The following is an 18,609-nucleotide window of genomic DNA, read 5'->3' as shown; positions in this document are numbered from 1 at the left end:
ATGCGTTGATCTTTGATTTACCAATAGTTTTATCCTGTTAAGGAGTAATCCCCCTTTTCTTTCTTTCTTTCTTTTTTTTTTTTTTAATTTTTAATCTACACTTACCTGAAGAATACTATGTTTACTATGCTCTCCCCTATATCAGGTCCCCCCTAACAACCACATTACGGTTACTGTCCATCAGCTTAGCAAAATGTGGTAGAGTCACTACTTGTCCTCTCTGTGTTGTGCAGCCCACCCTCCCCTTTCTCCCTCCCCCCCATGCATGCTAATCTTAATACCCCCCTTCTTCTTCCCCCCCCTTATCCCTCCCTGCCCACCCATCCTCCCCAGTTCCTTTCCCTTTGGTACCTGTTAGTCCATTTTTGGGTTCTGTAATTCTGCTGCTGTTTTGTTCCTTCAGTTTTTCCTTTGTTCCTATACTCCTCAGATGAGTGAAATCATTTGGTATTTCTCTTTCTCCGCTTGGCTTATTTCACTGAGCATAATACTCTCCAGCTCCATCCATGTTGCTGCAAATGGTTGGATTTTTCCACTTCTTATGGCTGAGTAGTATTCCATTGTGTATATGTACCACATCTTCTTTATCCATTCATCTACAGATGGACATTTAGGTTGCTTCCAATTCTTGGCTATTGTAAATAGTGCTGCGATAAACATAGGAGTGCATCTGTCTTTCTCAAACTTGATTGCTGCGTTCTTAGGGTAAATTCCTAGGAGTGGAATTCCTGGGTCAAATGGTAGGTCTGTTTTGAGCATTTTGATGCACCTCCATACTGCTTTCCACAATGGTTGAACTAATTTACATTCCCACCAGCAGTGTAGGAGGGTTCCCCTTTCTCCACAGCCTCGCCAACATTTGTTGTTGTTTGTCTTTTGGATGGCAGCTATCCTTACTGGTGTGAGGTGATACCTCATTGTAGTTTTAATTTGCATTTCTCTGATAATTAGCGATGTGGAGCATCTTTTCATGTGTCTCTTGGCCATCTGTATTTCTTTTTTGGAGAACTGTCTGTTCAGTTCCTCTGCCCATTTTTTAATTGGGTTATTTGTTTTTTGTTTGTTGAGGCGTGTGAGCTCTTTATATATTCTGGACGTCAAGCCTTTATCAGATCTGTCATTTTCAAATATATTCTCCCATACTGTAGGGTTCCTTTTTGTTCTATTGATGGTGTCTTTCGCTGTACAGAAGCTTTTCAGCTTAATGTAGTCCCACTTGCTCATTTTTGCTGTTGTTTTCCTTGCCCGGGGAGATATGTTCAAGAAGAGATCACTCATGTTTATGTCTAAGAGGTTTTTGCCTATGTTTTTTTCCAAGAGTTTAATGGTTTCGTGACTTACATTCAGGTCTTTGATCCATTTTGAGTTTACCTTTGTATATGGGGTTAGACAATGGTCCAGTTTCATTCTCCTACATGTAGCTGTCCAGTTTTGCCAGCACCATCTGTTGAAGAGACTGTCATTTTGCCATTGTATGTCCATGGCTCCTTTATCAAATATTAATTGACCATATATGTTTGGGTTAATTTCTGGGGTCTCTAATCTGTTCCACTGGTCTGTGGCTCTGTTCTTGTGCCAGTACCAAATTCTCTTGATTACTATGGCTTTGTAGTAGAGCTTGAAGTTGGGGAGTGAGATCCCCCCTACTTTATTCTTCTTTTTCAGGATTGCTTTGGCTATTCGGGGTCTTTGGTGTTTCCATATGAATTTTTGAATTATTTGTTCCAATTCATTGAAGAATGTTGCTGGTAATTTGAGAGGGATTGCATCAAATTTGTATATTGCTTTCGGCAGGATGGCCATTTTGACGATATTAATTCTTCCTAGCCATGAGCATGGGATGAGTTTCCATTTATTAGTGTCCCCTTTAATTTCTCTTAAGAGTGACTTGTAGTTTTCAGAGTATAAGTCTTTCACTTCCTTGGTTAGGTTTATTCCTAGGTATTTTATTCTTTTTGATGCAATGGTGAATGGAATTGTTTTCCTGATTTCTCTTTCTATTGATTCGTTGTTAGTGTATAGGAAAGCTACAGATTTCTGTGTGTTGATTTTGTATCCTGCAACTTTGCTGTATTCCGATATCAGTTCTAGTAGTTTTGGAGTGGAGTCTTTAGGGTTTTTTATGTACAGTATCATATCATCTGCAAATAGTGACAGTTTAACTTCTTCTTTACCAATCTGGATTCCTTGTATTTCTTTGTTTTGTCTGATTGCCGTGGCTAGGACCTCCAGTACTATGTTAAATAACAGTGGGGAGAGTGGGCATCCCTGTCTGGTTCCCGATCTCAGTGGAAATGCTTTCAGCTTCTCGCTGTTCAGTATAATGCTGGCTGTGGGTTTATCATATATGGCCTTTATTATGTTGAGGTACTTGCCCTCTATTCCCATTTTGCTGAGAGTTTTTATCATGAATGGATGTTGAATTTTGTCAAATGCTTTTTCAGCATCTATGGAGATGATCATGTGGTTTTTGTCTTTCTTTTTGTTGATGTGGTGGATGATGTTGATGGATTTTCGAATGTTGTACCATCCTTGCATCCCTGGGATGAACCCCACTTGGTCATGGTGTATGATCCTTTTGATATACTGTTGAATTCTGTTTGCTAATATTTTATTGAGTATTTTTGCATCTACATTCATCAGGGATATTGGTCTGTAATTTTCTTTTTTGGTGGGGTCTTTTCCTGGTTTTGGTATTAGGGTGATGTTGGCTTCATAGAATGAGTTTGGGAGTATTCCCTCTTCTTCTATTTTGTGGAACACTTTAAGGAGAATGGGTATTATGTCTTCTCTGTGTGTCTGATAAAATTCCGAGGTAAATCCGTCCGGCCCCGGGGTTTTGTTCTTGGGTAGTTTTTTGATTACTGTTTCAATTTCTTTGCTTGTAATTGGTTTGTTTAACTTTTGTGTTTCTTCCTTGGTCAGTCTTGGAAGGTTGTATTTTTCTAGGAAGTTGTCCATTTCTTCTAGGTTTTCCAGCTTGTTGGCATATAGGTTTTCATAGTAGTCTTTAATAATTCTTTGTATTTCTGTGGAGTCTGTCGTGATTTTTCCATTCTCATTTCTGATTATGTTGATTTGTGTTGACTCTCTTTTTCTCTTAATAAGTTGGGCTAGAGGCTTATCTATTTTGTTTATTTTCTCAAAGAACCAGCTCTTGGTTTCGTTGATTTTTGCTATTGTTTTATTCTTCTCAATTTTGTTTATTTCTTCTCTGATCTTTATTATGTCCCTCCTTCTGCTGACTTTAGGCCTCATTTGTTCTTCTTTTTCCAGTTTTAATAATTGTGATGTTAGACTATTCATTTGGGATTGTTCTTCCTTCTTCAAGTGTGCCTGGATTGCTATATACTTTCCTCTTAAGACTGCTTTCGCTGCATCCCACAGAAGTTGGGGCTTAGTGTTGTTGTTGTCATTTGTTTCTATATATTCCTTGATCTCTATTTTGATTTGTTCATTGATCCATTGATTATTTAGTAGCATGTTGTTAAGCCTCCATGTGTTTGTGAGCCTTTTTGTTTTCTTTGTAGAATTTATTTCTACTTTCATACCTTTGTGGTCTGAAAAATTGGTTGGTAGAATTTCAATATTGTGGAATTTACTGAGGCTCTTTTTGTGAGCTAGTATGTGGTCTATTCTGGAGAATGTTCCATGTGCACTTGAGAAGAATGTATATCCTGTTGCTTTTGGATGTAAAGTTCTATAGATGTCTATTAGGTCCATCTGTTCTAGTGTGTTGTTCAGTGCCTGTGTGTCTTTACTTATTTTCTGCCCGGTGGATCTATCCTTTGGGGTGAGTGGTGTGTTGAAGTCTCCTACAATGAATGCATTGCAGTCTATTTCCCTCTTTAGTTCTGTTAGTATTTGCTTCACATATGCTGGTGCTCCTGTATTGGGTGCATATATATTTAGAATGGTTATATCCTCTTGTTGGACTAAGCCCTTTATCATTATGTAGTGGCCTTCTTTATCTCTTGTTACTTTCTTTGTTTTGAAGTCTATTTTGTCTGATATTAGTACTGCAACCCCTGCTTTCTTCTCACTGTTGTTTGCCTGAAATATGTTTTTCCATCCCTTGACTTTTAGTCTATGCTTATCTTTGGGTTTAAGGTGAGTTTCTTGTAAGCAGCATATAGATGGGTCTTGCTTTTTTATCCATTCTATTACTCTATGTCTTTTGATTGGTGCATTAAGTCCATTTACATTTAGGGTGACTATTGAAAGATATGTACTTATTGCCATTGCAGGCTTTAGATTCGTGGTTACCAAAGGTTCAAGGTTAGCTTCTTTAGTATCTTACTGCCTAACTTAGCTCGTTTATTGAGCTGTTATATACACTGTCTGGAGAGTCTTTTCTTCTCTCCCTTCTTATTCCTCCTCCTCCATTCTTCATATGTTGTGTGTTTTGTTCTGTGCTCTTTTTAGGGGTGCTCCCATCTAGAGCAGTCCCTGTAGGATGCCCTGTAGAGGTGGTTTGTGGGAAGCAAATTCCCTCAGCTTTTGCTTGTCTGGGAATTGTTTGATCCCACCATCATATTTAAATGATAGTCGTGCTGGATACAGTATCCTTGGTTCAAGGCCCTTCTGTTTCATTGCATTAAGTATATCATGCCATTCTCTTCTGGCCTGTAGGGTTTCTGTTGAGAAGTCTGATGTTAGCCTGATAGGTTTTCCTTTATAGGTGACCTTTTTCTCTCTAGCTGCCTTTAAAACTCTTTCCTTGTCCTTGATCTTTGCCATTTTAATTATTATGTGTCTTGGTGTTGTCCTCCTTGGATCCTTTCTGTTGGGGGTTCTGTATAATTCCATGGTCTGTTCGATTATTTCCTCCCCCAGTTTGGGGAAGTTTTCAGCAATTATTTCTTCAAAGACACTTTCTATCCCTTTTCCTCTTTCTTCCTCTTCTGGTATCCCTATAATACGAATGTTTTTCCTTTTGTATTGGTCACATATTTCTCTTAGTGTTGTTTCATTCCTGGAGATCCTTTTATCTCTCTCTATGTCAGCTTCTATACGTTCCTGTTCTCTGGCTTCTATTCCTTCAATGGCCTCTTGCATCTTATCCATTCTGCTTATAAATCCTTCCAGGGATTGTTTCACTTCTGTGATCTCTTTCCTGACATCTGTGATCTCCTTCCGGACTTCATCCCACTGCTCTTGCATTTTTCTCTGCATCTCATCCCACTGCTCTTGCATTTTTCTCTGCATCTCATCCCATTGCTCTTGCATTTTTCTCTGCATCTCTGTCAGCATGTTCATGATTTTTATTTTGAATTCTTTTTCAGGAAGACTAGTTAGGTCTGTCTCCTTCTCAGGTGTTGTCTCTGTGATCTTTGTCTGCCTGTAGTTTTGCCTTTTCATGGTGATAGAGATAGTTTGCAGAGCTGGTACAAGTGACCGCTGGAAGAGCTTCCCTTCTTGTTGGTTTGTAGCCTTTTCCTGGGAGAATAGCGACCTCTAGTGGCTTGTGCTGGGCAGCTGCGCGCAGACAGGGCTTCTGCTTCCTGCCCAGTTGCTTTGGGGTTTATCTCCGCTGTTGCTGTGGGCTTGGCCTGGCTGGGGCTGTTCCTCCAAAATGGTGGAGCCCCGTTGGAGGGGGAGCAGCCAGGAGACTATTTATCTCCGTAAGGGGCCTCTGTGCTCCCTGCTGCCCAGGGGGTTAGAGTGCCCAGAGATCCCCAGATTCCCTGCTTCTGGTCTAAGTGACCTGTCCTGCCCCTTTAAGATTTCCAAAAAGCACTCTCCAAACCAAAACAACAGCAGCAACAATGAGAGAGGGAACAGAAAGAAAGAGAAAAAAAAAGGAAAAAAAAGGGGAAAAACAAGCGATTTTTTTTTTTTTTTTTTTTTGTCCTCAGGTGCCGGTCCCAGGCACCGGCTCTCTGGTCCTGCTGCCCTGTCTCCCTAGCACCAGGGTCCCTGTCCTTTCAAGGCTTCCAAAAAGCACCCACCCACCGGTCCCTCAGGGAAGGAACGCTCAATATTCTTTGTCCTCAGGCAGTGGTCCCACGCACCCGCTCACCAGTCCCGCCGCCCTGCCTCCCTAGCACCGGGGTCCCTGTCCCTTCAAGGCTTCCAAAAAGCACTCGGCAAAAAGAGAGAAAAAAAAGGGGAAAAACGCGCGATTTCTTCCGTCCTCAGGTGCTGGTCTCAGGCACCCACCCACCGGTCCCACAGGGAAAAATGCGGGATATTCTTTGTCCTCAGGTGCCGGTCCCAGGCACCCGCTCACCAGTCCCGCCGCCCTGCCTCCCTAGCACCGGGGTCCCTGTCCCTTTTAGGCTTCCAAAAAGCACTCACAGAAAAGAGAAAAAAAAAGGGGAAAAACGCGCGATTTCCTCTGTCCTCAAGTGCCGGTCTCAGGCACCCGCCCACCGGTCCCGCAGGGAAAAACGGGGGATATTCTTTGTCCTCAGGCGCCGGTCCCAGCCACCCGCTCACCAGTCCCGCCACCGTGCCTCCCTAGCACTGGGGTCCCCGTCCCTTCAAGGCTTCCAAAAAGCGCTCGCCAAAAAGAGAAAAAAAAAAAAAGGGGAAAAACGCGCGACCTCCTCCGTCCTCAGGCACCGGTCTCAGGCACCCGCCCCCAGGTCTCGCAGGGAGAAACGCAGGATATTCTTTGTCCTCCGGCGCCGTTCCCAGGCACCTCCTCACCGGTCCCGCCACCCTGCCTCCCCAGCAACGGGGGCCCGTCCCTCTAAGGCTTCCAAAAAGCGCTCGCCAAAAAAAAAAAAACCGCTCCGGTTTCTCTCCACCCGCCGGGAGCCGGGGGGAGGGGCGCTCGGGTCCCGCCGGGCTGGGGCTTGTATCTTACCCCCTTCACAAGGCGCTGGGTTCTTGCAGGTGTGGATGTAGTCTGGATGTTGTCCTGTGTCCTGTGGTCTCTATTTTAGGAAGATTTTTCTTTGTTATATTTTCATAGCTCTATGTGTTTTTGGGAGGAGATTTCCACTGCTCTACTCACGCCGCCATCTTGGCTCCGCCCTCTGAACAAAATTTTTAAATGCAATTCTTGCACAGATTTTGAACCTCAATTTTAAAGTATACATTGTCTGACAAAATGTGGCAGATACTCTGAATTTAAGTAATAAAGATAACATTCTTCAAAAGCAAAGTAAATTATTCCTTTTGTTAATTCTAAAAGTGTATTTACTGTTCTCTAGTTATAAGATTTAAATATTTAATATAGCATTCTGAAATTTTAAAATAAATAGCAGAAACAACTTATATTTTTAATCCCTTGTATTAATTTTATTTAATAGATTTCATGTGCTACTTAAGGTAAAATATTTAAATTAGGGTTAAAAAAAAAGGTAGGTAGATTAGAGATCTGAAATTAGTACCATTTTTAAAAGCCTCTTGAGCAAATACATTACTTTACATGGCTTCAGCATCTTCCTTTGTTAAATGCGCAGTCACCCAGATCGTCGCCCCCAGATGCCATTTTTCTTTCAAGAAACAGCTTCCCGGTTCTAGGTCTGGGGCCAAGCACGGATAAGATGACCCCGGACACCTTGTCATGCTAGATGGCAAGGGAGCTCTCAGAGACTACTGGATCATGCCAGGAGGGATGGGAGGCAGCCTGAGGAGGCTCCCGCCGCCCAGCAACGGCCCCTTAGACCATCAGGGAGAACTACAACTGAAACGGACTGCAAACAAATCAAGCGGCTCCAAAGCCATGACTTCATAATGATGATTTAAACCAAAACAAAATGACTCACTGGTCATCTTTGGATGATGCCACAAACCCAACTAATTACTCTGAAGATCGGTAATCAAAAGGGAAAATCAAACATCTATTCTGCCTTTCTTAATCAGAATGCACCCTGTACAACCTAATAGGTGATTAGAAGTTTCTCTTTATAAAACAATCCAATTAATAAAAAAATGAAGATACAGTCAAAAAGCATGATTTCGCAGGCCCTAAAGAATTCATGGATCTAGGTTACATGCCTTTTGATGAAAGTGCACTATCCCTAACACTAAAACATACCGCAAAAAAGACAAAGTAACCCAAATGTGAATAGGCTTCTAGAACTAGCTCTCATTCACAGGAAACGCAAGGAAAAGAAAATGTTAAACACTAGAATGGAGATATACGTATCAAAATCCAAACTACAGAAAGCTCTACAGACAAAACAACCCAGTTTCTTCAACAAAGAACTAGCCAAGGGGGAAAAAAAAGACACAGAAGAGGTGAAGGAAGGGGAGTCTGCATAGTATGGGTTTGAGACATGGCAACTAATGGCAATGCCCCACCTGTATCCTGAGTCAAAGAAATAAACAAAAATTATTAGACAGTGGTGAAATTTTGAATACTGTTTATCTGATACTAAAATTGTATTGTTAATTTTTTAGATGTACTAATTGTAATTTACGTATATGTAAAGGCTCCTTATCTTCTGGAGACACACACAAAATAGTTCACTGATGAAATATGTTCAAGCTCTGTTTCAACCCGGGGAACTGGCATACGAGGTGGGCTGGGGACAAAATAGAATGCTAATGAATAGTTAACTGCTGAAGCTGGGTGATGGAGTTTCAGTAAGTTCTGTACCTTAGTTTGTGTGTGAAATTTTCCATGATAAAAAGACAAAAATAAAATGAGTGTTGGAAGAGATGACCTAAAAATTTCCTTCTAGCTCCTAAATTCTAGGATATTAATTGAAATAAACCCAAAAGAATATTAATCTATGACCACCTAATACTCCTCAATTTTAATCACTAGAATTCTTTTATTAATAAAGTGTCTAATGAGATTCTGGAAACTAACAATGAAATAATAACCAGGAAAAATTATTCTCTTAAAAATAAGAGTCATGAATGTGATGTCCTCCAGTATTTGTATCATAAAACTATTTATTCAGTCAGATACTAGGGGGAAAATAGGCAAGTCAAAGGAACAAGATATTGACGTGGACAAAAGAGAGAAAAAATGATTCATCTCCTGTCTACATCATCTGTCTAGTTAACTTCACCTTTTATTGTCTTTCAGCTCTTTTACAACATTGTTAGTTGTAGAAAATTGTTAAAAATGTAAATGATTCTAGTCTATAGAAATGCAGATTGGTTATATCTGGTTGGAATGCAATTAATTATTGCCTTGTACATAGACCAGGGTTTGCATCTATTTGCAAGTTCATTTTTTAAAATCTGAAGTATAGTTTATTTTTTTATTGAAGCATAGTTGATTATTTGTAAGTTCATTTCAGCATTCCTTTATTGCATATAAATATAGGGCTCTTTGAATTCTCTGAAAGTTGCTAATATCTTACTGTTTCCCTTTGTAAAAAGTCAAAAATCCAGAAATGGATCCAAAAATATCTAAGAATCTAATATATGATATAGGTAGCATTAAAATTAGTGGAAAGGGTATGATTATTCACTAAGTGGTATTGACACAATAATTAAGAGCTAACATTTAGGGAATGTTAGCTATGTACCAGTCAGCACATCCAAGCGCTTGTATTAAAATAAATTCACTTTGCAGATAGAGAGACTGGAGCACAGAGTGACTTTCCAAAGACCACACACCAGGAATAGAAGATCAAGATTTAGAACCCAGCACTCTTCCACCAAAGATTATAATCTTGGAGAGCTGAGACAAAAAATTCATTTGGTTGTATACTTCACTCAAAAATAAATCGAGGTTACTCAGAAATGTGGACAAAGTACTGAAAGAACTAGAATATATAGGTGCATATTTCCACAATCTAAGTGGAGATGGTTTTATTAAATATGCAACAACAACAACAAAAAAAAACCATGGGGATAAAATTAAACAACGTAATTAGTTTAAAAACAAAAATTAAAACTTCTAAAAAAGGCCAATACCATAGATCAATTCAAACAAAAATTAACTATGGGTAAAAAGTTTCCTACATATGTGACATAAGATTAATTTTCTGAAAATGTTCATTAATAAACATATTTTAAAAGGTAAACCTCATATGAAAAAAAAATTCACATATACAATAATTCTTCCAACCTTAGAGAAGAAACTGAAGGAAAAATATAAATTTTCCTAGATATAAAAAGTTACGTCAGGTAACAACTTATTACAATATAAAATATCTACCATATAAGTGCCTCAAAAAGCTTTAAAGCTGTGATTTCACGAATAAGTTTTCCTTCCTTTTCTCTGTCTCCTAGAAAATTAATTTTGAGAACTTTTTGGAGCACAGCTCACTGCTCCTCCTGCTGGAAACAGAGGCAAATCTGTCTCCAGAAACGGAGCAGCCGTCCCCTCTTCTAGCACAGAAATGAGAAGAGAGCTCCGGGCCCCACCAGGGCGACTTAACATGGTCTGCATGACAGAACACAGAACACCAACAGCAGAGTCACCTTGAAAAAAGGATAGTCACAAAGAAAGAGTCACACTTCTCGTGGTAGAACAGTCACAAGCATGGCCTGAACAAGAGTTAAGAAGTTCATGGCATCCCACACAACTCTCCAGGAAGTGCTGTGATCAGGGCCGGCACCCCCCACCTTCCCACCTGGAGACGGTGGCTCCTGTCGAGGGGTGGTCCCTCTCACAGGTTCCCACTCTACTCATCATTCCTAGCAGCACGGAAATGGCTTCTCTAATATGTTTTGAACATGTCCAAATCAATGTTACTGAGAAATAACTTACGTGCAATAAATACATCCATGTTAAGTATATGCTGCAGAGTTGTGTCAATGTACCCAGCCATGAATGACAGTTCCATGACCCAAAACATTACCTCGTCTCCCTCTGCAACCAATCTCACCTTCACTTCCAGCCCCAGGTGACATCTGATCTGCTTTATTATCCATAAATTTTGCCTGCTATAGAATTTCACAAAAAGGGAATCACAAATATGTTCTTTCTGCTGCTGAATCAGAATACATCATTTTTACTGCTGAGTAGTATTCCAGAGAAAGAACAATTCTTATTTAAGACAGAAGGGAAGGAAGGAAGTAGGAATAGACAAAAAGAATTTCTGGACTGAAAGGGAAGGAAACAAAATTAGAGTAAGCTAGTTCTCATCTCCTAAGTAAAGAAAAGCCCTGAAAGATCTAGGGTAGGCTTGAGGATAAAAACATACATGAAGGGACAAACCAGGATAGTATATGATTGGAGATCTCCTATAAGAACAGAAGAAATAACTTTCTGGAAGGCAATTAGAAATGCATATCAAAAGCTTTAAAACTGGACATACTTTTATACACAGCAATTCCACTTGTAAGATTATGTCCTAGGTTAATAACCAGACACATACAAAGCAGTAACCATGCAGACAGGTTCCATAGCACTAGTTACAATAAACAGAAATAAGAACAAACTAACTGTCCAACTATAGAGTTGGACAAATGAATTATGGTGAATTCTTTATTTAGAATGCTACACTGGCATTTTAAAAAGACATCCACAATATACTGTTTTGTTCATCAACAAATACATACTACGAGTGTCTATGACGTACACAGTACTACGACCTTAACAGTCCAAACTTCCGCCCTCATGGCGCTTATATTCAGGAGAAGAAAAAACAGGAAGTTACAGACAGACAGCAACGAATGATTCCATCTTTAATATAGTTACGTTTATGCATATGTGCATGTAGGCATAAATATATCTGATGTTCTCTGCCTAAAAAATACGTTAAGTAGAAATTTTTTTTAGGTTAACTCTGGATGGTAGAAATAGGGGCACTGTTTTCCCTCGTCTGCATTTTCCTAATTGTTCTAAAATAAGGATACTTAGTCCATTTGGGCTCCTACAACAAAATACCACAGACTGGGCAGTTTATAAACAACACACGTTCACTGCTTACAGCTCTGAAGCTCTAAGTCCAAGCCCAGGGTGCCGCCACGGTGGGGTTCTGATGAAGGCTCTCTTGCTGGCTGCAGATGGCCCTGTGTCCTCCTCACATGGCGGGAGCTTTCCAGCGCCTCTCTGATAAGGGCGCTGATCCCGTTCTGGAGGGCTCTGCCCTCATGACCTAATTATCTCCCAATGACCTTACCTCCTAAAACCATCAGCTTGGGAACTAAAGCTTTCAACACACAAATGGGGGTGGGAAGGTTGTGCCCATTCAGTCCATAGCAGATACTTAGGGAATATTTTTTAAAGTTTTTAAAAAATAATGCTCATAGATGTTTTAAGGCCCTTGTCTAGCTCGGATTAACACATAGTCTACAGGCACACACCTGATCATCTACAATTGCTCTCTTACAACACTAAACTATGTTTTCTACCTTTATCTTGCATCTACCTACCACTTCAGCATTTTATTAAAAATAATGATAATAATAATAATAAAGGGAGAAATGTGGGATCCACATATAAATCAAGTATAAAAATCAAACGAATATTCATATTTGACCTGATTGTTTATAATTCATATTGCGTGATCAAAACCTAAAGTTTCTATGATGACTGCCCTTGTACTGTTCACCATGTAAGAACTTATTCACTATGTAAGAATTCGTTCACCATGTAAGAACTTGTTCGTTATGCTTCAGAAGATTGGAGACGGACGAGAATTAGGCTTGAGATGGATTAATGATTGTGCATTGAGCATTGACCCCCCTATTCAGAATTTTATTGTTGTTAACAACCATTTGATCAATAAATATGAGAGCTGGCCTCTCAAAAAAAATAAATAAATAAAAATAATGCTCATAGAGGACCTAGCTGACTTAGAAAACATCCCTGTTCTCTCTCTCATCTGAGTTTTTAATAAAAACTGTCCTCTTACCTCATCGTCAGCATGCTGCTCAGAGGTCAGTTTTAGCACAATTTTGCACTGATCCACAAAAGTGCTTGCAATCAACTCGGCATGGCTCAGAAACACAGGGATGTCATCCTTGGTTAGCGGTTCATCACCCACTATTTTGGCTATTATAAGGTCTAACAATGTAACCCTGTAAAACATGACAAATGTTTACATGAGTAGGAATATTGAAATTGTACAATGCTAAAAATATTTATAGAGACCTCTTTGTGAGAACATTCTCATTTTCAAATTCCTTACTTTGTTTATAATGTCTAGGTAGGCAAAATGTATTTTTTGGTGAATAAAATAAATCACTGACTACTATTTTTTTAAATCTTGATTTGTCTGATGTGACTTGGCCACAGGAACGAGCAACTTTTATATCCCTTAGTTTAGTCTGAGCACTGAAATAATACATTTCAGAAATGCTGTCAGATTAAGTTTTATAAGACATCTACAGTAACAACAGCAAAGCTAAGGGCACTAACACTTACTACTTAGGATTAAGCTATGCATTCTGCATATATTATCTCACTTAGTCCACACAAAAATTCCATGAGGCAGGCACTGGCATTGCCTCACACTAGAGACGGTAAACCCAGCAGAGCAAGGAGAGTTCACCTGCCAGTGTCACATACACGGAGCTGCCGTGTCAGGCTTCAAGCACAGGACAGTCTCTCACTCCTGGGCCAGGTGCCTTAGCCACTCAATTTACTGTGTTTCTCGTGAAGGCTGCTTTTTTATTTGTTCCATGATTTTAGTTTACGGAAACACCGATCTGAAGACCAGACCTGTGCCATTTTTTACAACAGTTAAATCATCAAGTAAATATTTCTATTCAACAATTTCCTTCCTTCTCCTGGGAAAAACAAACCATGCTCAGGGCACTCGAGCCAGTGTAAACCAAAGCGGATGCTTCTCAAAACCACATTTTTGATTTGGGATTGTATGTGTAATTCCCATTTATTTCTATGCCACAAAGGATACGAATATCTAAAATGCTTAGTAAGTGTGGGAAAATACACTTACATTAGGCAGGGATTATTTCTTACCAAAAGAAAAATAGGAACTGTTTACTGCTTCAAGTAGGAACTAAAACTATACTTTACTCTTCTAGTATTATGGCCACAGGATGGGAAAGATCGTCAGTCTAGAAAAATCACCCACAGACCTTAGCAGTTTTCAAAACTGCTAAAACCTCAGATTTCTGATGGCAATTACTAACTGAAAATAAAACACACAAATAATCCACTCAGCTGAGCACAAAAAAACAACAAATAGTTTGGTATTAAGATATTTTTGTTTTCTGTTATTCACATAAAATGTTAAAAAACGAATGGGGATCACGGGAAGATGGCGGCGTTAGTAGTTCAGAGGAAATCTCCTCCCCAAAACATATATATTTATGAAAATACAATAAATACAACTATTCCTAAAAGAGACACCAGTGGATGCAGTACAACAGCCAGGGTACATCTACATCTGCGAGAACTCAGCATCACACGAAGGAGGTAAGATAGAAGCCGCGGCCAGGTGGGACCCGAACGCTCCCCCACCCCAAAACCTGGCGAGAAGAAAGGAGTTGGAACAGGGAGGGAGTGAAAGCCCAAGACTGCTAAACAACCAGCTCTAGAAATCCGCACCCGGAACGCAGACAAAAGGTGCACGGGGTGCTGGATATCAGAGAAATGGAAAAGCAAAACCTATGGGCAGGTCCCCACAAATGGCGCCCCTGAGACAAAAGAAAAGCCAGTGATTTTGACAAGTCTTAAAGAGACAGGGACCCCACAGCTGGATGAAGTTGTCCCGGCAGCTGGGAATACCGGGGAAACTTAGGCACCCTAAACGGAGGCAATGCAGCTTTGAAGCCCCTCACAGCACTAAGCAGCCTGTCAGTCGTTCCTCCAACTGGCGTGGACCCCGACACATGGGCCCAGTAGCAGGAGAGTAGCAGCGCCGGAAGGAACCGAGAGCAGATCTGTGCGCCGCAGGAGAGGCTTGTGCTAGCTCACAGGGGCGCGACCAAACAGCCCGGGCGTGGCTCGCGCGCACCAGCAGCAGTGAAGCCAGAGCCTGGTAGAAGCCTGTGTGGAAGAGCCCCGCGCAAACCTGCAGCGGAGCCAGAGGGAGCAGGCGCGCTCCCAGCAGCCGACCGGAATCCCACTCCAATGCACAGCCGCCCACGCCAGACCCAAAGGCTGCTGCTGCCACACAGCTGCCCGGCAGGGTCGCCGCTACCATGGAGGAGCGCACCTGGCGTGCCTGCCACTCCCCGCAGGGCTCTGTGCTGTTCTGATGGACACCCCGCCCACAGCAGCTTAGGGGACTAACCCAGTGGCTGCTCCAGGAGTGCAGGTAACCAACACAGGCAGCGGAGAAGGGCAAGGCATCCAGCAAGCAGGAAAGGACTTTCTTCTCCCAGCTGACACACCCACAACCTGCCTACAGCCACTGCTATCACCATGAAAAGGCAAAAAAATCTGGTCCAGTCCAAGATAGTTACACCTGAGAAAGGATCTGCAGAGGCAGACCTAACCAGTCTCCCTGAAAAAGAATTCAAAATAAAAATCATAAACATGCTGATAGAGCTGCAGAGAAATATGCAAGAGCTAAGGGATGAAGTCCGAAGGGAGATTACAGGCGTCTGGAGGGAGATTACAGACGTCCGGAGGGACATTACAAAAGTGAAACAAACTCTGGAAGGATTTATAAGCAGAATGGATAAGATGCAAGAGGCCATTGATGGAATAGAAACCAGAGAACAGGAACACACAGAAGCTGATGCAGAGAGAGATAAAAGGATCTCCAGGAATGAAACAATATTAAGAGAACTGTGTGACCAATCCAAAAGGAACAATATCCGCATTATAGGGGTACCAGAGGAAGAAGAGAAAGAAAAAGGGATAGTAAGTGTCTTTGAAGAAATAATTGCTGAGAACTTCCCCAAACTGGGGGAGGAAATAGTTGCTCAGACTACGGAGGCACACAGAATTCCCGAGAGATGGGATCCAAAGAGGACAACACCAAGACACATAATAATTAAAATGGCAATGATCAAGGACAAGGACAGAGTATTAAAGGCAGCCAGAGAGAGTAAAAAGGTCATCGACAAAGGAAAACCCATCAGGCTATCATCAGACTTCTCAACAGAAATCTTACAGGCCAGAAGAGAATGGCATAATATATTCAATGCAATGAAACAGAAGGGTCTTGAACCAAGGATAATGTATCCAGCACGATTATCATTTAAATATGAAGGATGGATTAAACAATTCCCAGACATGCAAAAGTTGAGGGAATTTGTCCCAAGACAAACCACCTCTACAGGGTATCTTAGAGGGACGGCTCTAGATGGGACCACTCCTAAAAGAGCACAGAACAAAAAACCCAGCATATAAAGAATGGAAGAGGAGGAAAAAGAAGGGAAAGAAATAATCATCAGACTGTGTTTATAACAGCTCAATAAGCAAGTGAGGTCAGACAGTAAGGCAGTAAACAAGCTAACCTTGAACCTTTGGTAACAACAAATCTAAAGCCTGCAATGGCAATAAGTACATATCTTTCAATAATCACCCTAAATGTAAATGGACTGAATGCACCAATCAAAAGACACAGAGTAATAGAATGGATAAAAAAGCAAGACCCATCTATATGCTGCTTACGAGACTCACCTCAAACCCAAAGACATGCAAAGATTAAAAGTCAAGGGATGGAGAAAGATATTTCATGCAAACAACAGAGAGAAAAAAAGCAGGTGTTGCAATACTAGTATCAGACAAAATAGACTTCAAAATAAAGAAAGTAACAAGCGATAAAGAAGGACATTACATAATGATAAAGGGCTCAGTCCAACAAGAGGACATAACCATTACAAACATATATGCACCCAACACAGGAGCACCAACATATGTGAAACAAATACTAACAGAATTAAAGGAGGAAATAGAATGCAATGCATTCACTTTGGGAGACTTTAACACACCACTCACTCCAAAGGACAGATCCACCAGACAGAAAATAAGTAAGGACACAGAGGCACTGAACAACACGCTAGAACAGATGGACCTAATAGACATCTATAGAACTCTACATCCAAAAGCAACAGGATACACATTCTTCTCAAGTGCACATGGAACATTCTCCAGAATAGACCACATACTAGGAAACAAAAAGAACCTCAGTAAATTCCAAAAGACTGAAATTCTACCAGCCAACTTTTCAGACCACAAAGGTATAAAACTAGAAATAAATTGTACAAAGAAAGCAAAAAGGCTCACAAACACATGGAGGCTTAACAACATGCTCCTAAATAATCAATGGATCAATGTCCAAATGAAAATGGAGATACAGCAATATATGGAAACAAATGACAACAACACCACAAAGCCCCAACTTCTGTGGGACACAGCAAAAGCAGTCTTAAGAAGAAAATATATAGCAATCCAGGCATATTTAAAGAAGGAAGAACAATCCCAAATGAATAGTCTAATGTCACAATTATTGAAATTGGAAAAAGAAGAACAAATGAGGCCTAAGGTCAGCAGACAGAAGGACATAATAAAGATCAGAGAAGAAATAAATAAAATTGAGAAGAATAAAACAATAGAAAAAAATCAATGAAACCAAGAGCTGGTTCTTCGAGAAAATAAACAAAATAGATAAGCCTCTAGCCAGACTTAGCAAGAGAAAAAGACAGTCAACACACATCAACAGAATCACAAACGAGAAAGGAAAAATCAAGACAGACCCCACAGAAATACAAAGAATTATTAGAGAGTACTATGAAAACCTATATGCTAACAAGCTGGAAAACCTAGGAGAAATGGACAACTTCCTAGAAAAATACAGCCTTCCAAGACTGACCCAGAAAGAAACAGAAAATCTAAACAGACCAATTACCAGCAACGAAATTGAATCGGTAATCAAAAAACTACCCAAGAACAAAACCCCTGGGCCAGATGGATTTACCTCGGAATTTTATCAGACACACAGAGAAGACATAACACCCATTCTCCTTAAAGTTTTCCAAAAAATAGAAGAGGAGGGAATACTCCCAAACTCATTCTATGAAGCCAACAACACCCTAATACCAAAACCAGGCAAAGACCCCACCAAAAAAGAAAATTACAGACCAATATTCCTGATTGAACGTAGATGCAAAAATACTCAACAAAATATTAGCAAACCGAATTCAAAAATACATCAAGAGGATCATACACCATGACCATGTGGGATTCATCCCAGGAATGCAAGGATGGTACAATATTCAAAAATCCATCAACATCATCCACCACATCAACAAAAAGAACAAAAACCACATGATCATGTCCATAGATGCTAAAAAAGCATTTGACAAAATTCAACATCCATTCATGATAAAAACTCTCAACAAAATGGGCATAGAGGGCAAGTACCTCAACATAATAAAGGCCATATATGATAAAACCACAGTTAACATCATACTGAACAGCAAAAAGCTGAAAGCTTTTCCTCTGAGATCGGGAACAAGACAGGGATGCCCACTCTCCCCACTGTTATTTAACATAGTACTGGAGGTCCTAGCCACAGCAATCAGACAAAACAAAAGAAATACAAGGAACCCAGATTGGTAAAGAAGAAGTCAAACTGTCACTATTTGCAGATGACATGAAATTGTACATAAAAAACCCTAAAGACTCCACTCCAAAACTACTAGAACTGATATCGGAATTCAGCAAAGTTGCAGGATACAAAATTAACACACAGAAATCTATAGCTTTCCTATACACTAACAATGAACTAATAGAAAGAGAAATCAGGAAAACAATACCATTCACAATAGCATCCAAAAAAATAAAATACCTAGGAATAAACCTAACCAAGGAAG

At 40.3% G+C, this 18,609-nt stretch overlaps 1 protein-coding gene across 9 annotated transcripts in view; it reads right to left on the bottom strand.

Moving 5' to 3' along the window:
• The window catches only part of ATXN10 (ataxin 10), a 169,936-nt gene that overhangs the window by 88,115 nt on the left and 63,212 nt on the right, over window positions 1-18,609 (bottom strand). For all 9 annotated transcript variants that reach the window (XR_012121638.1, XR_012121639.1, XM_073214031.1 and 6 more), the window contains one exon: window positions 12,726-12,891. Coding sequence is in view for 7 of the 9 variants with exons in the window: in XM_073214031.1 (XP_073070132.1) it covers window positions 12,726-12,891 (166 nt within the window). In the remaining 2 variants the exon portion in view is untranslated. The remainder of the gene's footprint in view (window positions 1-12,725; window positions 12,892-18,609) is intronic.

Source organism: Manis javanica, chromosome 10 (genome assembly GCF_040802235.1).
Source record: "Manis javanica isolate MJ-LG chromosome 10, MJ_LKY, whole genome shotgun sequence".
Taxonomy (NCBI): domain Eukaryota; kingdom Metazoa; phylum Chordata; class Mammalia; order Pholidota; family Manidae; genus Manis; species Manis javanica.
This window is presented reverse-complemented; position numbering and strand designations above follow the sequence as displayed.